The following is a 20,843-nucleotide window of genomic DNA, read 5'->3' as shown; positions in this document are numbered from 1 at the left end:
GCAAGGGGTGAAGCATCTGCCTAAGGCTTAGGCAGCAGTGGGATCCTGTGACGAGGTTTTCCCACAGGCAATCATTCACTTAGCTGACCAGCTAGAGAAAGGTAGGAGTGGAAGAATATAAACAAGCTGATTGTTTTTAGGCTTAAATGCCTTGGTTATTTTTTAACGACCACTGTTTCTCAAGGCAGCATCACAAGTAGACTCGGAATTTTCTGAACCTTGTTCTAAACCATTTTATCCACGTTTGCATCCTTGGCAAATTGAATGATTACCCATGTCAACATTTGAACATCCGGACAACATTGAGAAATAGTAAAATCTAATTAATATTTTCCAAAATCTCTAATAATTAAGGATAACTGGGACTGTTTCCTACTAGTTTTAAAACTAGAAAATGGATTTTCTTTCTTTTTAAAGATTTTATATTTGTCAGGGAAAGAGAGAGAGAGAAAAAGCACAAGCAGAGGGAGCAGCCTAGATTTAGTAGCATAGACTCTGGTTATTGACCCAGAGAAGCCACCTGGCCCATTTTTCCTAACAAAAAATGATGAGCTATCTCTTTTGTTACTGGTGCTATGTCTTTATGTGCCATAATTCTATCCTTCTTTAAAATTCCTTAGCATGAAATGTTCATCATAATGAAAATCATATATATATATGCCATTTTCTACTTTCTCTTCATCTAATGAAACTTTGTTTACCTGGAGAAATATGGATGGACAGAGAAGCAGATGCAACCTGGTGACAGCCGTATTCATCATCCTTCTGTCCTGTTCAGGAGGAACCTCCAGATGTGAAGCCTAACTGGCTTGTGTAGTTTAAGGCCTGGCCCAATGCTGGGAGATTTACCCTGCCCTTAGATCTTTCCTAGTCAACGCAAGGTGCTTCTAGGGCCCCAGTTGATGCTTGGGTCCATTTGTGTTCAGTGACGACTCCTGCCCATCCTGGGAAAAACTGGGAAACTGAAAGGAAGAACCAGAGGCTTTCTTAAGTCATTTAATCTAGAAATGATTTGCTTGGGCCAAACTCTAGCAAGGCAGAAGTCTGTACACATAAGATTCAGCCAGATCTGGTGGAGGCTTCAGAGCCTTCACAGCCATGTGGCTCTCGCTGCTGTATTAGGTGATACAGACTCTAGAACGTTTTCATCATCACAATACATCCTATTGGATTGTCCTGTTTTAGAACAGGGGTTGCAAATAGGTTCATCTCCTTTGTCACTTCTGATTGATTGGCATTGGCTGTCTGGAGGACTGTGTAAAGAAGATTCTGAGGTCGTATCTAAGTGAGCCCTGAATTGTTTGATTATTTACTAGCAATGTATGTCCTAGGAAGGCTGAGCTGGGTGGGTGGGGGTAGTTGTGGCATAGGTCCTGAGGGTCTTCTAGATAAAACCACAGAAGTAAGAATAGAATATTTAAAATAGAGGGTCAGTTGTTATTATTTAAAGAGAGAGGTTATATTTTTAGCAGGAATCCTTTGGAAAGAAAGATGAGAAGCTTTAAAAGTTTTGTTATTCTTTATATAATCTCTCATTTAAGTAGTGGTCCCTTTTGCTATTTTCAAAATAAATTAACAATGATGCTTTGCTTTTGTGTAGAAGGAAATCACAATAGCCACCATTTTTTGGTTTATCCATGAAATAAGGAATTGATGTTACATGTAAAAACAACCCACCAGGGCGCCTGGGTGGCTCAGTCGGTTAAGCGTCTGCCTTCGGCTCAGGTCATGATCCCAGAGTCCTGGGATCGAGCCCCGCATTGGGCTCCCTGCTCAGCAGGGAGTCTGCTTCTCCCTCTCCCTCTGCCTGCCACTCCCCCTGCTTGTGCTATCTCTAGCTCTCTGTCAAGTAAATAAATAAAATCTTAAAAAAAAAAGAAACCCACCAGGAATCTAAAATTAGTTTCATGTTCATGCCACCTTTTACTATACCTGCTAAGAATCAGAACTGATTGAGGATGGGTTTTGGTTTTTTTTTCCACTTCTTTAATATGCTCTGGTGAAGGATATTAACAACACGCATATTGTTAACAAATGGGGAATAAAATTTAAGGCAAAAAAGGAAAAGCTGGTGTAGTTTGGTATAATCAATTCCTGTATAATCACTGTTGTCAGAATTTGAGTATCTAATTATATTTTCAAAAATCTCTAATAATTAAGGATAATTAAGGGTAACTGGGGCTGTTTCCTACTAGTTTTAAAACTAGAAAATAGATTTTCTTTCTTTTTAAAGATTTTATATATTTGTCAGGGAAAGAGAGAGAGAAAGCACAAGCAGGGGGAGAAGCAGGTAGAAGGAGAAGCAGGCTTCCCACTGAGCAGGGAGCCCGATGCGGGGCTCAATCCCAGGACCCTGGGATCATGACCTGAGCAGAAGGCAGACACTTAACCAACTGAGCCACCCAGGCGTCCCTAGAAAATGGATTTTAAAACAAGAGTACCAATTCTGCAACTGTTATGTAACCTTGAGCAAATTAATTACTATAAACTTTCTGAGCCTTAGTTTCTCCATCTCTGAAAGGGAGTATAACAGTATCTGCTTCCATGTATAACGGTATCTGCTTCCATGAGTAATGGGTAAGGAGTGAGATATAAAACCTCACTTATAAGTGCTTGACATTAGTACTGCAAGACCTCAAATATTAAACCATGTCATTTGGGAAAAGTACACCACATGCACTTGGAGGAGAACGGTCCCTGTTCTCATCTTGGCCCTGCACTTAGTGGGTATTTTTAGTGCAATTGTGATTTTTGTGCAATTGCTTACCCTTAGAGTTATCTAATTTTAGTTTCATCTTTTGTAAAATGGGGGTAACAGTAGAACCTGCTTCAGAGGGCTTTCTCAGGATTACATGAGATAATACACATCAAGACAATGCAAGGACATCTGATACATGGCACACGGTGAACATTCAGTAACTTAGCTATTATGATGAAAATGATGATGTTTAAATTAGGGGTGGCCTTGCCAAAAGAGAGAAGATTCAACAAATCTGATATTTCTTCTCCTTCCCATTCACTAATCTCTAAACCATACAGTTTATACTAAACATGGTAAAGTGTGTACGTTTTGTTTATTTTATTGCTGTTCCACTATAAATTATTAATAAGCCTCTTTTATTAGGGTTTTGGCACACTGACGGAGGCAGTAATTGGAGAAGCTGTTAGTTATCATAAAGACCTTTCTTACTCTGTAGTGTTTTTATAAGCTGCAAGCTCATGTCTAATTTGAAAGGCCTGATGTTTACGGCCAGGGAGCAGGGCAAGAAGGAAGAAGGCTCATTGTGGGGCAGGAGTGCATTCAGTCCTACAGGGAGCAGTTTGACTGTCTGACAACCTGACCTCTGTTGCCCCCGAGGTGCAGGAAGAAGGCAAGGCTCTTCAAAGACTCCAGGGACCAGAGAATACTACCATAACCTGCTCCGGTATCTTCCCTCCCCACCCTTTCTCTAGTCCCTATGTGTCTTCTTCCCCTGATAGCAGCAGAAGGGGGTCAGAAATGATAAGCCAAGGTTAGCTTCTGAGGCTTCTTCTAAAGACAGGCCCACACTGGAGGGCACAGCCCGAGTGTCCTGGATCCCAGCCTCCACAAGCACCAGGAATCATTCCTGACCTATGGAAAACGCTTTCTTCCCCAGAAATATATTTGAGTCCTTTGGTGTGAAGACCTAGTCCTGGGTTGTTTTCACATACCGAGTTCTCTAATTAGGGATGAGGCGCTGTGCAGTTGCCAAAAATGATTTATGTTTCTTTCAGAATGTTCAGATGAGGGGCACCTGGGTGGCTTAGTCAGTTAAGCGTCTGCCTTCAGCTCAGGTCATGATCCTGTGGTCCTGGGATCGAGCCCTGCCTCAGGCTTCCTGCTCAGCGGGGGGGCCTGCTTCTCTCTCTTCCCCTCCCCCCATCTCGCCCCACCTCGCTCATGCTTGCTCTCTCAATCTCGCAAATAAATAAATAAATAAATAAATAAATAAATAAAATAAACTTTAAAAAAAAAAGAATTTTCGGATGAAGAAAACACGACAACGCTGCAGAATTCTTCTATTTATAAATGTCAAAATTACTAGGTTCTTAGGACATTTTTCTAGGAGAATACTTTTCCTGGATTGTCCATCTCCTATGCCACCTGGCTCTGGCGTCTCACACCCAACACCCTCCATTCGGCCCTGTGCCCTCCCTCTTTTCAGCATCCTCTCCCTGTGCAACTGATTTTGAAATGTTTTTCCAAACATCCTTTCTTTTCTGACTTCATTCTCATCTCACAGGTTTTAACTCACGTCACATCTGTATTTCTCATGATAACTTACATTTTCTCTTTTGGATTATAAAAGTAATCCATGCCCTTCACAACTATATATCTGTGTGTACGTGTGTTGAAGGAAACTTGGATCTGCTTTCTGTAGTTTCAGAGTGTGATTTTTTTTTTCTTTAACTTGAGATATCAGCATGGCTCTATATCATTAAGAATTCTTCGAAAAATTGTAATGGACACATAATACTCCCTCATATGGACAGAGCAAAGTTTACTTAACAACACTGCTAGCCATTTTGATCTTCCCATTTTCCAATATTAAAATCAATGCTTGTTTTCAAAATCTGTTCACAGTGTAGTGTTATGAGTAAGAAGATGGGCTTTGGAGTTCCAAAGACCATGGTCCAGATTCTAGTTTGGCCATTTGTTCCTAGGCCTCAGTTTCCTTCTTTGTAAATGGGGATTATAATGGTACCTACCAACAGAATTATGACAGTTTAAAACAGGATGTATATAATGTACTCATTTACACAGAGCTTCAGACACTGTAAGTTCTGCTAAATAGTAACTGCAGTTATAATAGTCACCATCGTTAATCATGGGCAATTAGTTTTTAGCACAGTTGCTAGAAGTTAGATGGTAGTACAAATACTTTGATACCTTTAATAATATATTGCCAAATTCTGGAAAGATTCTACCAATTTATAGTCACATAAATAGTATAAGTACATATCTAATATCACACCTTGCCATTATTAGGTAGTATATTTTTTAGTATTGTATATCCATGTATACAAAAAATGTTACCTTGTAATTTACATTTCTTTGATTGCCAGTGGAAATGACTAGTTTTAAATATTTAGTTGACTAATTATATTCCTTTTTTGTAAATTGTTTATTAGGGTCAGTGCCCATTTTTCTTTTGCCTGTGCATCTTTTTTCTAAATCAATGAGTTCTTTATATGTCATAAGAATCATTCTTCTTATGTATAACTAAAATGTATTGCGCATTTAGAAGTTGCAGATGAGGAAACAGGGCCATAGAGGCTAAGTAGTTTGCCTAGTGTTTCAGACCCTTGCCTGGCACAGAGTAAATACGCAGTAAACCCTTGCTGTCTTTGTTACTCATCTTTGTATTTCATGGCACCTGGCACAGTCCAGCACTTTGCACACAGTAGGGGCAGAATACATATGTGGTGACTTCTGTTGACACCAGCCACCCTCACTTCTCCTCTTTGGTGTGCACAGAAGCCAGCCTTTAATAGGTGCCTTGGTCACAGCCACTGTTTTAGCTCAGATGAATCGGCATCTCCTGAACTTGACTTCATTTTCTCCATCTATTTTTAATGATACTTTCTGAAAACGCTGTAAAATCAGGTTATTTCCCCTCACTTCATTTCTAGGTAACAAACCTGAATTTGGCAAGTGGCGTCATAAACAGAAGCAGTGCTTCAACCCCCCCCACCCTTCGGCCTGTCATCAGTCCTAGTGGCCCGACATGGTCAATACAGTCAGACCCCCAAGCTCCTGAGAGCCACTCCACCCCTCCTGGAAGCAGGTATGTGAAGGGTTGTGGAGTCATCGTTTTGGGTCACAAAGACAGCCTGGGTCTGAAGAGAGTCTTTCCCACCTTGAACTCCCTGCACTGATGCCTGGGAGACAGGTACCTTTCCGTCTGTCCTAGTACTCTGGCACTTGAATAGAGGGCCTCGTTTTACTCATAAGACAGTTTGCGGGCAAATCAAAGGCAAAGGAAATTTCTTATACAGTTCAGTAAGCTCACTTCGGAGTGAAAGAGGAAGAATTTGTCCTGTGTTCAATCCTTGCCTGTAGTCTACATTTTCTTGTTTTGACTTTTGACATTTTCTCCTTGTCTCCTCATTCTTGTTTATACCTTGTACTAGATTTGCATTTCAGTAACTTTGGACTCTTTTTTTTTGAAGGACATATTTGTTTTTTATATTTTCATCTAGGTTATGTAATTAAACTCAAAACAGTCTCCCTAGACAATGCTCATTTGGGAAGTGGGAAGGAAATGTCCTTTATGTAGTTGAGCAAAGTGGCAGAGGATAAAATCCAAATAGATTCTGGCCACAAAGTAAGCAACTTCTGAATTAGAAAAGAAGCCACTGTATTGAATTCTAGTCTTGATCCATATTTTAAGTCCCCTATTTAAAAAAAAAACGTAAGAAATGGATTCCCAGTACATCTTGCATTAGTGGCTATTCAAAATGGGTTTAATTGCATCTGTCCCTGAGTGAAGTGAGCTAGAGAGGACTGTGACTGTTACGATGAAGTATTCTGTTCCTTCCGAATAAAGAAGCTCTTCCACAGATGTCCCTCCAAGTCCCCACCCCCGCGCCAGCTCTGTCAGCCTCTGCCAGCAGGCCACCTCTTAGCGTGCTGTCTTGCCTCGTGGTTGCAAGGGGCGGCCAAAGACCTGGGCATGAAGGAAATACCTGTTTGCTGTTGAAGTATCTGTTGGTGTTAGAATTATTACTGAAGGAACTAATTTGGGAAGCAGAGACTCTGCCCAGGAAGCAACATAAACATAAGCACATTACATCATGCTTGAGTACAGTGTCTTTCATACCAGTAATCGTGGTCAAGGGTGAAAAGAATCATCTTAACTGAAAGTTACAAAGAGTTGAAGACTGAGAGGCAGGACTGTTTCAGACGGGACATCCTCCCACGAAGTTCTCTTCGCAGAAGGTTGTCGTTTGGTGATTTACAGTCTACAGAATAACCACATTCCTAAAACATAAGTCTTAAAAAAGAATTCTGTTTATACCATAGAGCTTTATTTTCCATATAAAATATTTCCAAATATTCCATTTTCATTTTACAATCAGAGCCTTGTTTCTATGGAAAACATGTTCCCTGCAATCTTGGGGATATTATCTGCCTATATGACAAGGCTGTAGCCATTTTCCATACTATAAACAAAATGTCAAAACTCCGCATCATGACTGGGTTTAGAGACTTCTTTTGGTAGCACCTGTTTGGCAGTGCAGAAACCCAGAAAGGTGTGGGGATCCATCCAGGGCAGAGCCCAGACCTAGAGTCCAGCACCATGAATGGCCTTCTCCTAGCCAGACTGTGCTTATGAGCAGCAGGAAAATAGCACATTACACCACTGACTTCAGAGCCCTTAGCACCAGAAAGTGGCCCCTGCAGTCCCTGGGCCTTTCCCCTTTTGGGTTAATTGTACCCAAAGCAGCCCTCTCGTCACCTGCTCTTCAAGCCGAAGGGCCAGTTGTAAGGTCCCATTTCAGTCTAGGGTAGCCCCGAAAACCTTCGTCTGAGCCCGGGTAACCTCTGGTTGCCAGAACAGCCTGGAAGCTCAGCTTGTGGAATTCCCAGAGGTGTCCACCCCAAAGCAGTGCTAAGTGAATTCTCCGGGGTCCTTCCAGAGCTGGCTGTGACCTGGGCCACAGCCAGACCTCCAGCAGGCATTCTACCCAGTACCATACCCCAATTTCCATTTTTACCTGGTAAGTCACTGTTTTGTGGATAGTCTCTTGTTGCCCCTCTCTTAGTAGTAAGGGTGACTAAGTTCAATGAATATGGGATTAATAGCTTAGGGATCTGAGTTTTATGACTGGTTTTGACACTAAGTGACCCTAAACCATTCATTTAATCTTTTTATTGGATAAGCATACTTACGGTTAAACCAGCCTGTTTTGAGAGCTTTTAGATTGCCCTTAAGGCACTTTGATCTCCCTGGAAGTGGGTGCTAAGTAAATAAGAGGTACTCTTACTAGTTCATCTACAATAGCAACAGTGGATTCCAGTGCTGATAAGCTCTGATAATTCCCTAAACCAGGGGCTGTCCTGTAAACAGTAACAAGACATAAAGAGAATCCTTCGCTGGCTGTGCTTTTCATCTGCATATTGGAGGATTCAGTGACTTGGTAGCCACAGGAATGAAAACTGGTGACTCACGAGAACTCTGCAAATAGTGTTATTTTTCATTTCCCTGTAGTGTTGCTATTGTTCTCAATTTTATGGATCACACAAGTTTTCACCAGACAACCTTGTTCTTTCCCAGCTGTTTTGAAACCCCCCCCCCGCCCCCAAACGCAGCCTCAGGGCTGTTGTCTCCCATTGGGTCAGTGTGAGCTCAGCCCAGCTCCTCAAATCCCTTGGTTCCTCTGGTCTGTCTGGAGTCCCTGTTCAAGCTTTGTTGTGGGAGAGGAAGGCAGAGAGCCCACGACTTGCCCAGACAGTCTGAGGCCTGGCCCTGTAGCTTGCCGTTCCCTAGACGCTCTGGAGCTGGACTTGGCCAGCCATTCCTCTGTTACTTTTCAGAGGTAATAAGTGAGATTAATTGCAGGCCATTCTCCAGAAGAGAAAGTAGTCAGGGCCAAAATCAGTCACATGTTGAGAAGCCTGAGGTGTACCTCTAAGTGAGGCCGATTTGGAATTAGACAATAGGGCCTCCAGGATGCAGGTACCAAGTGTTCGTGACCTCTTTTTTCTTAAAGGGATCAATTTTGCTTTCTAGATGCAGATACCTGGGTATCTAAGCTTTTCTTCAGCCAATGAGATGGGTAGGATTTTTCAGGCTGCCTTTTAACTATACATTTTCTGGGCCCATGGGGTGTTGTTAGGGGCTGGAAGCCATAAGCAGAGGCATCTCCCCAGTACGGCCAGCCTTGCATGGAGTTGGACCACGTCAGGGAGGGGTATTTTCTAGGTGAGGAGCACTCAGCGGGCTCACAGTGCATCTTTCTTTGTGAGACCTGGAAGGGTTACTGTAAAGTCTTGGCTGCTGCTTGGAAGGATTTGGGAAGGACAGGGCCTCAGACAGCTTGGCAGGAACCTGAGGCCCTGTTTTTTTCCAGTCCAACCCTTCCTTGTGGATCGAGCTGTCAGGGAATCCCACGAATGTCTGGCTTCTGCCCCTTTGTATGTTTTTCCAGCATTTGTCATTGAATTATTTTTATCCATCTCTGGCTTTTTCACACATGCAACCTGGGGATTTGTCTGTTCCTCGATATTAAGGGTGGGGGAGCTTGAAAGCAAAGCCGTGAGTTTGTTACTCCTTTTTGCGACAGGGCAAGACATCATGGGCTTGGGGTGCTCGGCCTGGCTGGCCCCCACTCTAGAGAACAGCATGCGGGAATGGGGTACAGTGAAGCGCCAAATCTTAGAAGTTGGAGTATATTTCACATCACTCTCTCTCTCTGCCCTCTCACTCTCCAGAACTAAATTATGATGAGTTTGATACCCTACTTTACATAATTTATAGGAACAAGTTTTTCAGAGATTTTGATTCTAATTTAGCTAATACTTTTCTCCCTTCCTTTAGATTATTTCTTACAAATGTTGCTGGACAGTCAGGTCTCTGACTTCCCATCTTTTCATTTTTAATCCTCAGTTTGTTGTTTTAGAAAAACAAAAATGCATCCTATTCATTTTCCATGTGTCAGGCATTTGGTTAGGCACTGGGGAGTCATGATGAATAAGACAGGACTGTGCCTGATCTCACAGAGCTTATGGTCCGTGGTCTATCTGTCATGTTCTCAGCATAGTCCTGGGTGCTGGGTATGGCCTAAAAGATTTGGAAGACCTAGTTTTTGATCACTCAGAGGTGACGATCTAGCAGAGAAAAGGAGGTATATACACATGAAACAGTTACAGAGTAGTGTCGAGGGGCATATAGCAAAGATTTCAATTTGACGGCACAGGCAATTAGAAGAAAAGATATCAAGAAGAGTGTGTAAGGATTTAATCCTGTCACCTGCTACAACATAGGTGAACCTCAAGGACATTATGATAAGTGAAATAAGCTGGTCACAAAAGGACAAATACTGTATCATTCCATTCATACAAAGTGTCTAATGTCGTCCAGATCATAGAAACAGAAAGTAGAAAAGTGGTTGCCAGGGGCTGCAGGGAGAGGGAAGAGGGAATTAACATTTAATAGCTACAGAGTTTCAGTTTTGCAAGATGAAAAAGTTCTAGAGCTCTGTTGCACAACAGTGTGAATGTACTGAACTGTACACACAGAAATGGTTAGATGGTACATTTAAACTTAGGTGTTTTTTACTACATTAAAAAGGAGTATTGTAAGGGCTTAAAAGAGAGCCCCTTAGTTCCACAAAAATTATATTTAATGACTAAAATGGCAAAGTTTTGCTCCTATCCTCTGCCACTCTCTAGGGGGATTATCCTCAGCCTAGTCCTTGAAATGCTTCTGTTTCTTTAAGAGTGTGTTAACTTTATAGGAAAGGGGGCCGTTGACCCCTATGAGGAAGATGGCACGATGTAATAGTGAACTGTTGAGTTGAACGGACCTGGATGTGCCTTACTTAAGTATGTGACCTCGGGCAAATTATATTGCTTCTCTGGGCCACAATTTTCCCATCTGCTTAGATATGCAAATAATATTACCTCATTAAGTTGTTATAAGATTTAATTGAGTAGTGTATGTGAAAGGAGCCAGTTTAGTGCCTGGTTTTGGTGTAGGTTGTCGATAACATTTCATTTTCTTCCCTGGAAGAAAAAAAGTTGAAATTGGACTTGTTTGGGATATGGTGTTGCTACCCACTTGGGTTAGTATCTAGTACAGAGGGAACTAGCCATTACCTGTGGGTGGTGTGCTCCTTGGGCTGGATCACAGAGCTGTGGCCTTTCCAGCTGAGGAAGGGAAAGCATCAGAGTGAAGCCAACAGGAGATTCTTCCTTTTTCTCTGACCCCTTTGTTGAAGGGTGACTTCTTTCTACTCACCAGGCCCTTCCTCTCTGCTATCTTCTTTTGAATGTTGAAATTTCCACTGCAGCTCGATGTTCTAGCCAGTAAACACTCATATTTTCCATCTATCCTGGGGGTCGAGCTTTGGGAGAGCTTTTCTCTGGAGGAGTTTGGAGCTTATAATTTTGTACTTTATACTGTTATATAAACAACACTCTCTAGCCAAAGAGCACAATCACAAAAAGAAACCACTTTTGGGGGGGCCTAAAAAAAAAAGGAAATTCTTTCATGTTCAGAGTTCTGTAGAACTTCTTATTTCACTTCTTATTCTCCTTCCTTCTTTCCCATAAAATCAAGTTAACTTGACCTTCCTCCTCCTGAGTCTTAGCTCTCACCATTCCTTCCCCTTGAGGGAAAATGTTTCTTCAGCACATGAGTGATAAAGGCCTGTACTTCTATCTAAAGTTCCTCTGCTGCTTTTCTCACTCCACCAGACACATAACCTCTCAAAGGTTATGCTCTGTGTCAGTTCAAGCTCTGTGACAGATTCTACAATTCCTCCTTCCCCGAGAGAGCTGAGGGCCATAGGTGTTTGTGCCAAGGCCAGAATGATTGGGCTTCTGCCTATTGAAGGAATGTGGGTAAACCTAGGAAATGTGTCAAAGATCGCTGGCTGGACATCATAGCAGAGCCTGGGCAAAATATGTGTGGGAATGTTTGGGCCTAGTATCAGTAGGGAAAGAAGTAGATCTTTTCTTATCTGCAAGCCAAAATGCAGGTGGCTTTGTGGTGTGCCAGTGTAGTGTTTTTTCAGTTCAGTATGCCTCCTCCCTACCCCCCAAAGTACCAAAGAGAAACCACCTTACCTTTCCTTAGGATTAAAACAGGCACACGTGTACACTTGTGCACACCCACGTGCAAGCACACAGTCATTGTTAGAGGCAAGACCCTATCTTATTTTTTAAATCTTTTTTTTTTTTTTTTAATTTTATTTACTTATTTGACAGAGAGCACAAGCAGGGGGAGCAGCAGGCTGAGGGAGAGGCATAAGCAGGCTCCCTGGGAGTCTGATGTGGGACTCGATCCCAGGACGCCAGGATCATGACCTGAGCTGAAGGCAGTCACTTAACCAACTGAGCCACCCAGGCGCCCAAGACCCTATCTTATTTCACTGTTGACTTTATAATTTTATATCTATTCACAGTTGGTGATTATTTTGGCTCTAAGAGGCCTGAATGACAAAAGTCTACATGTTAAGCTGAATGAGACTCCTTTTCTAGAATTAAGAAATTATATCAGAGTTACTTAATTCATAATTCAGTTTAATTCTCACATGGTTTTTCCTCTCTTCTTCTTTGCAAGTTAACTCCGTTTACCAGTTTTGAAAGAGCTTGGAAAGAATCAGAGTGGTGAAGAAACACTCTATCTTTCTTTCTGACTCCTGTAGAGAGACATTGATGATCCAGTTTTAAAGCTTACTGTTGACTCCATGAATTTCTAGAAGGAAGACCAGTCAGCTTTCCTGAACCTGTAGCTGAAGACCCTGTCCTCCCTCCGTCCTCCCTCCCACTCTTCTTCCTTTTTATTTTATTTTATTTGGCAGAGGGAGAGGGAGAGAGAGAATCCCAAGCAGGCCCCATGCCCAACTTGGGGCTCAGTCTCACAACCCCGAGACCATGACCTGAGCCGAAATCATGAGTCAGATGCTTAACTGACTGAGCCACCCAAGTGCCCCTCCCACTCTTATTTTTGTTAAGACTTTCAGCATGTTACCAATTAAGTACAACTAAGAAATCATTGCTTTTTTTTTTTTTTTTTTAAGATTTTATTTATTTATTTGAGAGAGAGAGAGACAGCACAGGGGAGCCCAACACGGGGCTTCATCCCAGGATCCCGGGATCATGACCTGAGCTGAAGGCAGGTGCTTAACCGACTGAGCCACCCAGGCCCCCTGCTTTTTTTTTTTTTTTTTAAGTCCTAGGATTTAAGAGGCTAAAAGGGAAAAACTCCCTCTACCTATGTTTTAATAAAAGAAAACAATAGACTGATAGTATCTGAAAAGGAGTAAAGATCCTCTCTTCCCTTGCAGCCACTTTGAGAAGCAGTTTTGGCATAGGTTCTGGCTTGGGTATAGGTTCTTGATAATTCTCAGTTCCCTTTCCAGAAAAGAAAGAAATGTAAAATTAGACTGGCTGAGGACATGATATTCCTACACCACTTCATGTAATGCTTAGACTCGATACATAGTAGGGAAAACAGGTATACCTAATCATAACACAACACTGAGGTTTACACGATCTATTTTTATTGTGAAGTTAGTATCCATAAATTAAAATTTTGATTACAAACCATGAAAATGCTCCTGAAGAAAGATAACCGAAGAGAAGCTAAACTTAAAAGGGCATTTAAATATGGAGCCAAGTGTTCTTTGGGAGATGCAAGGAAAGCTGGAGGTGGGAGAGAAGCAGTGTATGAGAGCCTAGGAATTCAAAATGTCACATCATATGGCATGCCCCTGGGGTTCGTAATAAGTAACAGTAGAACTCTTGTCTTAATTGGACCATTCTTCTGCTTCAGACACAGTAAGGAGATATTTTGGGCTTTCATGAATTATCAGGCTAAGACTTGTATTAATTTGGCTTCAAAGCTAATAATCAATACCATGTTTGGCCTGGTTCTTAAAAATAAGTTTTACTATCTTTCCGTGATGAAAATGAAATATGGGTGAATCTCAGTAATGTGACTATAATCTAGAAGGATTTAGATGAGAAAAGCAGCCTTTCTGGCATAGCAGGTAAGGAAACCATAAAGGGGGTTAATAAGTGGGATGTACTTAAAGGCTAGAGGAAATCAAATTATGTTCTTCTGGAACTTTGCACCAAGGAAAATTGAGTAGATAAAAGACTGTCTGTATTATTAGTGTTCTCAAATATCTTGCTTAGCTACATGAACCCAATGCATTTGGAATACTAGCCCCCAAAAGAAGAGTTCTGTTACCTTTTTCACCAAATAATTAGTATATTGAAATATTTGAAAAAAAGGAAAGGTAAAACTGGCATTAAGTAACATCCCAGATGGGAAATGGCATCATCTGGTAGTTGTTAAAACAATGTTATATCTTCTAAACACAAGACACTGGGCTGCGCTGTGAAGGAGGTGTTAGGGTCTCTGTTCTCAAGGAGGAAAATTAATAGTCCCTATCAATGCAAGTACTGTAAAACAGTATGTGCTTAATTGTTGAAGAAGAGGGTTATCCTGTAGGTACGAGTTCAGAGGGGAAATTGACCACTAACTGGAGAAGCTGACAAAAGGTCCATGGAGAGGAAAGGGGCATGAGCGGAATCTGGAAGGGCAGATGGGGCGTGGGTGGGCGAAGAGGCTAATAGTAACAAATTAAGAGGTAATTGCACATTTACTTTGTGCTCAACACTATTCAAGGATCAAAGTAATGTGATTCACCCTCCTAAGTTAGAGGTGACAGTTCAGCAGGGTGGTATAAAAAATACTGCCCTAAATGTGTGTTTACTTTTTGCACGTAAAATGCAAAGTGAGTGATTAAAAGAGGGCACGTAGGTTCAGATGAGTCACAGTTCAGAAAAGGTACTGAAGACAGGTAGAAAGAGAAGACTCTGCAGAGGGAGGGTTTAAGGTAGAGTATAAATTCAGTCCTTGACTGTGTGTAGGCTACGGACAGGTGAAGAACAGGAGAGGAGGGAGAAGACCCGTAATGTGCAAGGTGTTGTAAACATTTGCAAGCGACAGGGAATGGGGACCAGTCTGGCTGAAGCAGAGTGTTTCTGTTTGAAATATCGTGCATTGGTCAAAACAGTGAGTTTTGAGTGATAGAAACTGAAATTCACAAGCTGGCTCTGTTGTACAGGAGATTTTTCAGTTTGTATAACTAGAAAGTCCTGAAGTTGGTGTTGGGAGCTTAGGAAGTATCATTAATCATACTTCCTGCTGTCTTCCAGTTCACAGCTAAATGAGAAATTAGGTAGGAGGAAAAATCAGCAAAATACTGGTTTTATTATTGAGAAAGATAAATTGGAGGAGATGGCCTATGAATGTGGCACAGTTGGGCTTCAACCTCTCAAGTCTACAGCTTTCTAACTTGTTTTATTTAAAATCTAAAGATTTTCTTTGTTGGTAATTTCTCTGATAATTAAAATTTTTAAGGAAGAAATAAAAAGACCTAATGCAACATAGTCTTAAAAATGAAAAAAAAGGGCGCCTGGGTGGCTCAGTCGTTAGGCGTCTGCCTTCGGCTCAGGTCATGATCCCAAGGTCCTGGGATCGAGCCCCGCATCAGGCTCTCTGCTCCGCGGGAAGCCTGCTTCTCCCTCTCCCACTCCCCCTGCTTGTGTTCCCTCTCTCGCTGTGTCTCTCTCTGTCAAATAAATAAATAAAATCTTTAAAAAAAAAAAAATGAAAAAAAAAAGAAATAAAAACTTGGCCTGATTTCCAAAACGCACACCTGCATCTGGTCCCAAACTTTCCAGTATTATTCCAGGATTATTTCTCTCTACACGTTCAGTTTCAGCAGTGATCAGAAATAAGCCTCGTGTATTTGCCCTCAGCACTTCTGTGCATATGCCACTCCATAGCCCTCCCCCTATTAGTTTACTCTGTACTTACTGTCACTCCTTCAGCAGAAGTGTTTCTTATTACTGTCGGATCCCAGCGCCTTGGTTAGCAGTAGGGACTTAAAAATAAGAACAAATATTAAATGAATATTTATTAAGGAATTTAGACGTGGAGGAATGAGTGGATGGACACCCTGCCCCTCGCCTGCATCTGCACGTGTTCACATCCTCTTCTGTATAGGATTTGGCTCAGTAGGGCATTTCTGCAATCTTCCCTGTTCCTTGAGCAATGCCATTAGGATTTGTCTTCCCTCCTCACCCACTGGACTCCTGTTCCTAAAAACTGTAATTCAGAGGATGCTCGGGCTAAGTGCTTGATTTTAATTCCTAGAGAATGGAAATTTGGGGCCCTTCCTATCCTAGTGAACTGAACAGTGGGAAAAAAAAAGCCCTACCTAGTTCCTCCATTGAACTTAAAGCTCACAACACGCCCTCCCGCCCCGCCCTTCCCATGTCATCAGGTCTTTATTGCTTCTCCTTTGGACCCTATTCAGTTCTTTCATGTTATACAAAAATCAAAAGTGCCCTACAAGCAAGAGGTCCTCTTTTATCTGAGGGGTAGAGGCAGATATGGAAAAGGAAAAGACAGAGAACTTTTTAACCCCCAAACTTCTCCCCACCCCACCTAACCCACAAGAGTCTTTTAAGAGCCACTCCTAGAAGATTGTGCAAGTGGAAGGGTATCCACCATCTTGGACAGCCCAGAATGGGATAGTTATCTCTTTCCTCCAGCCTTTTCACATTGGTTGCCTAATGAGTTAGAGTGTTCACTGAATGTATGTTTTTGTGGTGTTCAGCTTTTTGGTGTTCTTTATAGTGGTTCCTCTCTTTTCACTGTCCTTGATTTGATAGACTACCTGTGTGGTTGGTATGGCCGAGGCGTAATGTCGGGCCGCCACCTCCCTACTCCATGTTCAAGTATCATTTCTTTATCTCTGCTATGACACTTGCCACTCCTCCTTATATTCTGGTTCTTTGTATATTTGTCTTACCTGTCATATTAGATTGTAAGCTTTGTGGGGCAGACATCAAGTCTTACACAATTTTACATCCTTATAGTGACCTGTACAAAGTCCTTAGTAAACGTTTGGTGAATAAGATCAGTGCTGTCCAATGCAGTAGCCACAAGCCAGGTGTGGATATTTAAATTTAAATTAATGATAATTAAATAACATGAAAAAATCAGTTGCTCAGTCCTATTAGCCCCATTTTCACAGGCTCATGGCTTCCTTATTAAGTAGCACAGGACTAAGACGGCTGACGGCTGACCCAGAAGATGTGATAAAGACCCACGCTTGGTCAGTGGATTAAAAAAATCAAAAGGAATGAGTTTCCAAGAAAGGCATATTCCTGATTTTCCTCTTAGGCCCTTCTGTAGATGTCAAGCCTCTTTTGTTTAGATCTGGAGGTTTACCACAGATGCTGTTCTTGAACTAATTTGTGGTGCTGGGAGGGGCATATTCTGATGCCTTGGGAGCCTCGAAAGCCCAGAGCTTCTGTATGACTAGTATCTAACCAATCAGAGCTGGGCTGACTGAGAGGAGGAGGATTTTTTAAGCAGATCCCAGCATTGTCATTTTATTTTCTGAGATATGCCCATGGCTGAATATTTGGGGAGAGGACTTGTTTCCCTACGCTCACCCCACCCCCACGCCCCCACCTGCTTGGCCAGGCTCTGACTTGGCTTATAGAGCTGCTATAGCCCTGGGGAACAGAGCCAAACATGCGGAAGCGGTTACGTGTACTAGCTCCCAGGGAAGCTGTGGCTAGCGGGGGGGAGTGGGTGGGGTCCTGCCTGATGGCTTTTCAAAGAAGCCAGATCTTTGAAGTTTTGTTTTAGCAGCTGCCAGGTATGCTGCTTCAGCACTTTGCGGGCCCCCTCACTCTATTCCCGTATCACATTTTCTCTTGACTACATGTGCATCGTATACACAACAGGGCTTGAATGTTGGGAGGGTGAATACCAAACTGTGGAGCAAGTTGCTAAACACAACCCTTTGCTTTTTCTTTTTACATGACTCTGCTGTGAAATAGCTACTTGAATGCTCCCTTTTCCCTTTTCAGCTGTGACCCTTTCTGACCACCTGCCAAAGGAGAGGCAAACAGAGTCCTCTTCTATTTTGGGAAAGTAGTAAGTTTTGAAAAACTGGAGGTCCTACATTCCTCTGATGGATTGGGTTATCACTCTGAGAATAGAACAGCTCCCTTTTCCAAAAGCACAGATGACAGACAACACCCCCCCCCGCCCCGCCCCGCACCAGCCCGCCCCAGCAAGCAGCCCCGACACTTTTGGTCTTGGAGTAAATGTCTTGAACCTACCTTTTGTACGCCTTTGGATCTTCGGCGTTTAGCACAATGTCAACAGTATGTATTTATTAAATGATTGCCCTGGCCAACTGCTGTGCTGTGGGGAGGGACTAGGTAGGCAAAGTACCCCCTTGAAGCCCACACTCAGAGCTTTCCCTGCTTCCTTGCTTTCCTGCTTAGTGATCCCCTCCCCCTGTCCAGTCTGCAGTAGCCTCGAGCTGTTTCCAGCTGCCCCCAGCCTTGCCCCTTCCTCTGGACTAAACTCTTCTGGAGTATAGTATCTGCTCCTTTGTGTAATTATCTAGCTATCTAGCTATCTAGCTATGTATATATATCTTTGTTCTTTCTCTCCTGAGATGTAAGTCTTTAAAAGGCAAAGGCTAGATTTTATTCCTATCCCAGAACCTGGACCAGGAATAGGAAGACCTAAATGCCAGTCCCAGGTCGACCTGGAACTTCCTGACTTGGGCTAAATCATTTGACAAAACTTAAGCCTCACTTTGCCATGTGGGGAGTGGCGATGCCTGGGTTGTCGTGGGGGTTCGGTGCCATCCTGTACGTGAACGTGCTTTGTGAACTATAAAGGTCGGCACACAATTAGATCTCTTTGGTATTAATAGCACTTATGACTGTAGAATAGTGATGTTTGTTTATGCTGCTGATGATGCACAGACTAATCTCCCCAGAGCTGAGGTAAATCACCAGCTCAGTCCCGCATTACTCAGCTTGGCACAGGTTTAAAGCGTGAAATGGGCCATTCTAGGCCCTCTCTGTCACCACCTCTCTCTAAGTCTGCAGGGTCTTCCTTTCAGACCTGCGGGGTCATTGTTTTTCTTGCTAGTCTCCCCATTTTTCTCCCCTCAGGCCCTGGGCTGAGTTTTCTCTTCAACCCCCTCCGTTCTTAGCGAAGCAAGGTTGACCCATCCCATTTCCTGCTTTGGGTTGGATTTGCCAGCCCTGGCGGACCCTTCTCTCCCTAGATGGCCACCCGCCTCCCGAAGCTCTGCCCCGCAGCAGCACTGGCCCTTCATCATTCTCCCTCCGCCCAGCCCGGCGCCCTCAGCAGCAGCCCACTCAGGACCCTTCTGTTCGCCTGTGCCTGCCCTTGCTTTTCTGCCAGGCTGTCCCCCCAGCACCCCCTTCCCGTGGCATCTCTTCCTGCATTTTCTTCCTTTTCCTGGGCTCAGACTTTGCATCCAGAAAGGCTCCTCCCCCTTTCAAGACCCTGAAGTTTGGTGCATCACCACCTGTCACCCAGTCCCCGTCCCCTTAAGTGGATAAACAAGCACTGCTGTTTTTTTAGGGCTGTCACATGGCTTGAGAAGGTCCAAATTCCTTTATTTAAATTATTGAAGATCTCACATTTAAATGTGATGACCTGGTATTTGAGAGCATGCATTTTAGAGACAGACCAATTCGGATCCCTCCCTTTTTTAGCCACTTGCTAGCTATGTCGCTGAGGGCAAGCTCTTTGAATCTACTATCATTACATCTAAATGAAGACAGAATGCTACTTCCTAAGGATATTCTGAGGAGCAGATGAAAATTAAGCAACATGAGAAAAACACTTTTAGAAAGTGCCTGCCATAGAGTAAGTGCTTAGTAAATGGGAATTACTGGAAACATTTCCATGTCATCTGTCCATACCCTGTTTTGCAGGTATTAAAAATTGAAGTTAAGTGGTTTGTGTAAATTCTCACCCCTACCTGGTAGTAAAGTAAGGACTAGAACCCAGGGCTTCAAATCTTCTGCCTGATGAACTTTCCATGTGATCCCTCTAACTCCGCCAAAGGCTTATTCTAGTTTCCTTTCTTTGGTGGAATGTTAATTTACTCATGCATTTGTTCATTCAGCAAACACTGCATGACTGTGATGTTGTCACGCTCTGGGTGGAGAGAGACCAGAATGATGAACTCCGTTGGTTGAAAGGTTGGTCCAGTGGGTAGGAAATAGTCACTGTGAAGAACAGTCACAGTCCAAAAAACATCCTAACAAAGGGCATTTTGGGGCCTTGGGGCATAAGTTCTATCAAGAAAACCAGAGTAGGCTTGCAGAGGATAGATTGTTGTGTTTTGCTAGGTGAGAAGGGCTGAGAAGCGGGGAAGAGCACTCCTGAAGTGCAGTGTCATGTCACAAGTAGGGGATGGTTGAGGATGAGGAGGCAAAGTTCAAGTGCTCGATGTGCCATTCTAAGGGGATTTTATCCCAGTATCTGCCCTGTTAATTAATGTCAACCAAAGAAGTCAGGGGAAGGTGTATGTGGGTGTGTGATTTAACATTGCTGCGTCTTTGTACCTAATGTTTCCACTCTCTTTCTCTTCCCTATTCATTTATATCTGAGAAATTCTTTTTGTCATTCTGGATCCAGCTCAGTGCTAACCCTTAGTCTGCACTTTCTACGATCATCTCACATGGAGGCGGCCTACTTACTGTGGCAGTCACACTGTGTCATAATTCATTTTCATGTCTTCCCTCTACCACCTCCTTTGAAGTGAAGACTTAAACATCTTTATACTCCTGTCCCTCACCGCGGTGTCTGACACGGAGTAGCCACCAACTTAATGTATACTGAATGAATGGAAATGCCTCTAGGTTCGTAATCACAGCCCGGACTTCCCCCCGGGCGGCTCTTGAGCCAATGCCTGTCTTTGGCGGCACGAAAATGTAGATGGATCAGGTCAAGACTTTTCTCCTTTAACCAGAACCATAACTCAACATGCTTGCCATTGTTAGGATCTGAGCTTTGGCTTCCTCCAGTAAGGAACCCTAACACTAAGTTGGTCAAAAGCCTGCTGTGGCACAAAAACCGTTTTTTTTTTTTTTTTTGGTAGTTTTTAATTTTATTATGTTATGTTAGTCACCATACAATACATCATTAGTTTTTGATGTAGTGATCCACGATCCATTGTTTTCATATAACACCCAGTGCTCCATGCAGTAC

The 20,843-nt window shown here is 42.8% G+C and overlaps 1 protein-coding gene across 13 annotated transcripts in view; it reads left to right on the top strand.

Annotated features, from left to right (window-relative positions):
* TTLL5 (tubulin tyrosine ligase like 5) overlaps positions 1 to 20,843 on the top strand; it is a 254,676-nt gene that overhangs the window by 135,137 nt on the left and 98,696 nt on the right. For 12 of the 13 annotated variants that reach the window (XR_014148340.1, XR_014148339.1, XR_014148337.1 and 9 more), the window contains one exon: positions 5,656 to 5,810. The exons of the other annotated variant lie outside the window; for it this stretch is intronic. Coding sequence is in view for 8 of the 12 variants with exons in the window: in XM_081830183.1 (XP_081686309.1) it covers positions 5,656 to 5,810 (155 nt within the window). In the remaining 4 variants the exon portion in view is untranslated. The remainder of the gene's footprint in view (positions 1 to 5,655; positions 5,811 to 20,843) is intronic. 13 annotated transcript variants of the gene reach the window in all.

The sequence above is a fragment of the Leptonychotes weddellii genome, chromosome 9 (assembly GCF_054177405.1).
Source record: "Leptonychotes weddellii isolate Sample4059 chromosome 9, ASM5417740v2, whole genome shotgun sequence".
NCBI classification, from domain to species: domain Eukaryota; kingdom Metazoa; phylum Chordata; class Mammalia; order Carnivora; family Phocidae; genus Leptonychotes; species Leptonychotes weddellii.
This window is presented reverse-complemented; position numbering and strand designations above follow the sequence as displayed.